The sequence below is a fragment of the Hippocampus comes genome, unplaced genomic scaffold, assembly GCF_001891065.2.
Source record: "Hippocampus comes isolate QL1 unplaced genomic scaffold, H_comes_QL1_v1.1 scaffold48, whole genome shotgun sequence".
NCBI lineage: Eukaryota > Metazoa > Chordata > Actinopteri > Syngnathiformes > Syngnathidae > Hippocampus > Hippocampus comes.
This window is the reverse complement of record NW_017808403.1, coordinates 1-6058: the sequence shown is the minus strand read 5'-3', so window position 1 is coordinate 6058 and position 6058 is coordinate 1. Positions and strand designations below refer to the sequence as shown.

At 49.9% G+C, this 6058-nt stretch overlaps 1 protein-coding gene and 1 long non-coding RNA gene across 2 annotated transcripts in view; both read left to right on the top strand.

Annotated features, from left to right (window-relative positions):
- The window catches only part of tsr2 (TSR2 ribosome maturation factor), a 23606-nt gene extending 23358 nt beyond the window's left edge, over window positions 1-248 (top strand). The window contains exon 5 of the mRNA XM_019858193.1: window positions 105-248. Coding sequence (XP_019713752.1) covers window positions 105-248 — 144 coding nt within the window. The remainder of the gene's footprint in view (window positions 1-104) is intronic.
- Window positions 249-965: 717 nt separating this feature from the next.
- Window positions 966-4303, top strand: LOC109508537 (uncharacterized). Its single transcript, XR_002166681.1, has 2 exons — window positions 966-1491; window positions 3461-4303. It is a non-coding gene; the product is annotated as an uncharacterized LOC109508537 (long non-coding RNA).
- The last annotated feature ends 1755 nt before the right edge of the window (window positions 4304-6058 follow it).

Sequence of the window (6058 nt, the reverse complement as noted above, 5' to 3'; positions counted from 1 at the left end):
CGCCCGCATCTGACCGCAAGGGAGGCCCGGGCCGCATCTGTGGACATGCGAGTAGTCCAAGCAGCTTGGCGTTGATCAAAGTTTTTGTCACCTTCAATCTAAAGACGGCAGACACGATTGACGTTTGGAAGTCGGCGCAACGACGTAACGCGCCCACGCTGAGCGGGCCCGCCTGCCCATCCGGCTCTTTGACGCTCGGCTCGGCCCTCGTGAAGGTTGTCCGAGGAAAACCTCCGAAGGCCTTTTAGCTGGCAGGATTGCAACAGGGAAGGAGGGGGGGGGGGCTGCCATGTTGAACTTTGTACCGTTTGGGAAAGGTGGATTTATTGAGGTCTTTTTTTCTTCTGGGGGTCTTTCTGCCCTCATCATCCAAAGTGAAACAGTTCAAGGCTTGACCGATTTCACTTTGCGAGCGGTGAACTCATCCTCACGCGCGAGTTTCCCTTCTTGAAACAAATGTGGACGCCCCCCTCGATGTCGCCCTTTCTCTGCAGCCCCCTTTTTCCGTGCATTATGTGTCGGGTTTATCAATGAGACGTTCAGAAATAAAATATCGGCAGGAGGAGACAGGAGACTCAATTGTGGTACGGGGTGGGGGGGCGGGGAGAAGCGTTAGGTTTCGGTTCTCTGCACGTCACCCGAGGATCTCCCCGCTCGCCCTCGCCTTTCTTGCCAATCGACGACATGGGCGTGTCCAACCCAAACCGTTGAAGACGCACTCGACTTGTTGGACGACGTGAGTGAAAATGACGTAACGTGTGCGCAGTCGTTCCAAAGACCCCGAGTTGCGGCCGGCGTGGACGGCTCCGTCCGCGTCCGACCTTGCTCCTGTTTTGTCTCCATACTTGTCTCTTTCCAACCGCTTTCTCGGAAAGGTGCTCGCGTCCCTCAACTGCCGCCCGGTGCGCGAAGCATTCTTATAAACGTGAGCATATCTTCCTTCAAAGCGTTATATTTTCATGGAAAGCAGAAGCGTTCTTCATTGCAAGCATAATCAATTTATCATGAATAATATGCAACTAAAAACAAGCAACCTAACGGCACGTTATGTGATCTGGATCGAGTTTCCATCCATTGGCACACATGAGCCGGCGTCGCCAACGTTTTGGTTTCCGCGTGGGTTCGCGAAGCCAATCAGAAGTGCAAAAGAAAGACAGTTGAGCTGAGATCGTCCTAAATGACTCGCCACGTCGATTTACAGTGCGCGCCTCTCTCACCGAGTCTGGGGAAGAAAAAAAAAAATCCCTGCAACCCCCCCATCCCACACACACACACACACACTTGGCCTACTCGTTGACAAGACCGATGCGTGCGCTTTGCGTGTGTCCTCAGATGTGCGTCCAACTAATGCGGATGTTCAGTCAGTGGCAGCAGGGGGCGCTGCAGCAACTGTCGCACTCGATCCACCTGCTGACACAGAAGCAGGCGCCCAGGGCAAAGGTCACGGCGCCGCCCGGGCAGTCAGACTCGGACAGCGATGGCCCAACTCAGGTGAGGTCACACGCGCTCGCCGATTGTCTTCCCTACGCACTCCAGCTGTCACTCACGAATCTTTGTGTATCCTGTTGGCCCCGGCGCATGTTTCCCCCCCCCGGGAAAATGTCCCACAGAAGTAAGGACTTGTTAACAACAAAAAAAAAGGCAATGCTTTTATGCTCTTTTGGTGATAACACCCACTTCTTCTTTTAAGGGATGAGCAGGAAATGTGTAAAATGTTCGCCCCTGTTTTAAGGGTTAGCGTTCCAGATGAGAACATTCGGGCGGGCCTTTGATTGGTCAATAATTTACAGCACCGCTTTGAATGGGGGCGGAGAAATGGCCGTTCTGTAGGTCAATCAATCCTGCGCCCGATTTTGAATTGGACGCCCAGTTAAGGGGATCAGCACCAAAGGTGGCGTTTCCTGCTGAGAAATGACGTGCAGTGTCTCGTGCTGTGCTTGAGATGAGCTCGGGTCCTTTGATCAACGTCAACAATATCATCCATCTTGACTTGCACTCGCGCTTTCACAACAGCTGCAGCTCTGGAACAAAGCGCTTTGCACAACATTCATTCATTGTCCGAAGCGCTTGATCCTCACTAGGGTCGCGGGGGGTGCTGGAGCCTATCCCAGCCGTCTACGGGCAGTAGGCGGGGGACACCCTGAATCGGTCGCCGGCCCATCGCAGGGCACGCAGAGACGAACAACCATCCGCGATCACATTCACACCTAGGGACAAGTTAGAGCGTTCAATCAGCCGACCATGCATGTTTTTGGAATGTGGGAGGAAACCGGAGAAAACCCACGCGGGCCCGGGGAAAACATGCAAACTCCACACAGCGAGGCCGGAGCTGGAATTGAACCCGGTACCCCTGCGCTGTGAAGTCGACGTGCTAACCACTGGATACCGGGCCGCCCGCTTTGCAGAACAGTTCACAGAAAACAACAAAATCCGCAAATAGAACAAAACGCGGACAGTCACGCAATCGTAACCATCTTCCAGCATGTCCGCCTTGCTGTGTGAAGCGCTTCTACGTGAAAGAGGAGAGAGAATCCAAGTGTCCTTTCACCGGCGGATCGGAGTCGTCACGCTCGAGATGTGCGCACGTCTGCTACGAGCTAAGTTGGAAGCTGTGGCGTCCATTGACAAAAAAAAAAGCAAGCTGACAGCTCCATGAATCGCTCCGCCCTCTTCGTCGACTTCCCTGAGCACGCAGAGTTGGGCTCGAGCTCCGCTCCTGCGCGTTGGGCACGACGCGCCCGTCTGGAAACCGTTTGAGGGCCTCGCTCCCCGTACGAGGAGGTTTCCGATTGACAACGGAAGTTGGATGATTAACGTTGCTTCTGAGAGCCAAGCGTTGAGCACTTTGACACACCAAATTGTTCAAGTGGACCACATTCGCAGCACTCCTCTTCATTGCATTCATTTTTTTAGTGGCAGGCTTTTTTTCTGAGTCAAAGCAACAGATCTGTATCGACATTTCGGGTTTTTTGTTCACTCCACCTTGTGGTCAGATACAGTTAAAAACACTTTCCCTGTCATCCAAAGTGATTTGAATAGATTGATTCCGTTTTCAGGAAAGCAACATGTCAGGATTAGAATACGTTGAAAAATGTGTGTTCCAGCGGGACCGAAAGCCGTCCTCGGGACGGGCGCGATACGGTCGATGAAAATCTCCTCCTCCTCCCCGTAGGTTTGCAATAGATGACTGGAGTCATTTTCAAGAAGAGCTTGTTGCAATCAAACGGATCCCGTGACCCTTGAGGGGGAACCATTTGTGGATGATGGAAAAAAAAAAAAGCAGTCTTTACGGTCCTAAGGTTCCTCAGGGGTGTTGGTCCATGAGCTGGTCGCTCGGTGCGGGGGAGGAAGGGGGGAATGAGCAGCAAACAAACACCAAAATTCTTCTGTGCGTGTTTGGCTCGACGTCCTTTGAGCACACGAGCCAATAAGTGTGTGTTTGCGTGTGTGTTGTGCGTAGGAGATGGAGATGGAGATTGAGTGTGCGTCAGCCAATACAACACATCCTCCTCCTCATGATGACGAAGATGGATGGACTCTGGTTGGAAAGAGGAAGTAACAGAGATGAACTTTGACCTGTGCTTTTCTGAACTTTGAGGACTTGGCAGCGCACGTTGAGGTGTGATGTCATCATGAGCGGTCACATGACTTTATAGGCTACATTCACACTGCAGCTACTCAATTCAAGTGTCTTCGTCCAATCCAATGTTTTGCTGTACTTGTTGACATTGCAAAAGCGTCTTGACGTGAGAACGGCACGCCTCGGCGAAGTGAGCCGCCTCCGCACGGACGCGGCGTGGGATGACGTGACCTCACGTTAGCGCCAGCGCGGGAGATAAGGTCCTGCTTGTTGGGGCTCATCTCAGACTGACGGAGGAGCCGGGCGGGAGGAGCTTGAAATATTTTGCCGACGTGAGATGAAGCATCTCGATGTCACTTTGCTCCAAATGACTTTGCGGCATTGCCGGGCCTAAGGAAGGAAGGAAGGAAGCGTTTGCGTGGCTAAATTATCGCCACAAATGTCCACTTTATGCGTCGCGTTTCAAGCGCCGAGTCAAATATCGAAAGAGCGCAGTGACACTCTTGACTTCTTTGCAATGCGCGGAGCATTGTGAGTCATCTCCCAAGGACCGGAGCGCACATTTGGCCATTGATGATGTATTTTGCGGTTGAGCGTAACCTAAGATTCGTGGCCGCAAGGGTTGGATTCGAGAGGATTGGAATTCTACTGTTCACATTGCAGGGAAAAGGAAAAAAAAATACATACATGTGACATACGGGCAAGTTAAAAAAATAAAAAATACAATCAGACGACCTGCAATGAGTATTCACATGTCTTTGTAGGTGCGGCTATGGAGAACATTTTATTGATACTTCGACAATGCTTCTCAATTATTTTCTGTCATGCTCCCCCAGAGAGAAGAAAACATCTCGTGCACCCCGCGTGCCTAAAAATAGTATCATTTGTCTATAAAATTGTTATAAGTACAGCTTTGCATAACACTGTATCCTTAACACGTAATATAGAGCACTTTCAAACAGCCATATAAGAGAATAATAAGAAAGAAATATGGACCAACTTACAACAAATAATAGCTTTAGTAAGTGTGCATCTGAAATTCAAAAATAAAATTAAATCCTTAAACTATAAAAATGTCAAACCATACAATACTGAAAAATAAATCAAAAAAAAAATCAAATAATGCATTCAAACTGATCACCAACATTAACTCAGGTTTGTCATATTTCTTCGTCTTAGCTTTCGGGAGACTTTCGTTTGTGTCTTGATCTCCGTCGACTTTGTGTCTTGACTTCATACTCTGTGCTGTGTGCAAAGCGCGCATGCTCAGTGCAAACAACACCGAGTGAATGCTCCCTGCACACACTCTGCCAAAGAGAGCGCCACTGCCCCCTGATGTAGTGGAGGTGATATTGCACTTCATTCTAGGACAGAAAAAAAAATCACATTAAAAAAGCATGTTCTCTGAGGTCAAACGCGCCCCTCCTAGGGGGTTAGCCACTAGCCCCATTACTTGAGAATCACTGTACTACAAGTCTGCTTAACAATATATATTTTTAAATGTGCTTTTTTTTGTTCAGATAAATAGCTAACCAAAAATATTCCATCTCACACTTATTGGGTTAGTGGTTAGGGGTGGGGTTAGGGTTTAGGGTTAGGGTTAGGGGTTAGGGCTGGGGTTGGGGTTGGGGTTAGGGTTAGGGTTTAGGGTTAGGGGTTTGGGTTGGGGTCAGGGTCAGGGGTCAGGGTTAGGGTTAGGGGTTAGGGTTAGGGGTTAGGGTTAGGGTTAGGGTTGGGTTAGGGTTAGGGTGTTAGGGTGTTAGGGTGTTAGGGTTAGGGTTAGGGTTAGGGTTAGGGGTTAGGGTTAGGGTTAGGGTTAGGGGTTAGGGTGGCGTCCATTGACAAAAAAAAAAGCAAGCTGACAGCTCCATGAATCGCTCCGCCCTCTTCGTCGACTTCCCTGAGCACGCAGAGTTGGGCTCGAGCTCCGCTCCTGCGCGTTGGGCACGACGCGCCCGTCTGGAAACCGTTTGAGGGCCTCGCTCCCCGTACGAGGAGGTTTCCGATTGACAACGGAAGTTGGATGATTAACGTTGCTTCTGAGAGCCAAGCGTTGAGCACTTTGACACACCAAATTGTTCAAGTGGACCACATTCGCAGCACTCCTCTTCATTGCATTCCTTTTTTTAGTGGCAGGCTTTTTTTCTGAGTCAAAGCAACAGATCTGTATCGACATTTCGGGTTTTTTGTTCACTCCACCTTGTGGTCAGATACAGTTAAAAACACTTTCCCTGTCATCCAAAGTGATTTGAATAGATTGATTCAGTTTTCAGGAAAGCAACATTTCAGGATTAGAATACGTTGAAAAATGTGTGTTCCAGCGGGACCGAAAGCCGTCCTCGGGACGGGCGCGATACGGTCGATGAAAATCTCCTCCTCCTCCCCGTAGGTTTGCAATAGATGACTGGAGTCATTTTCAAGAAGAGCTTGTTGCAATCAAACGGATCCCGTGACCCTTGAGGGGGAACCATTTGTGGA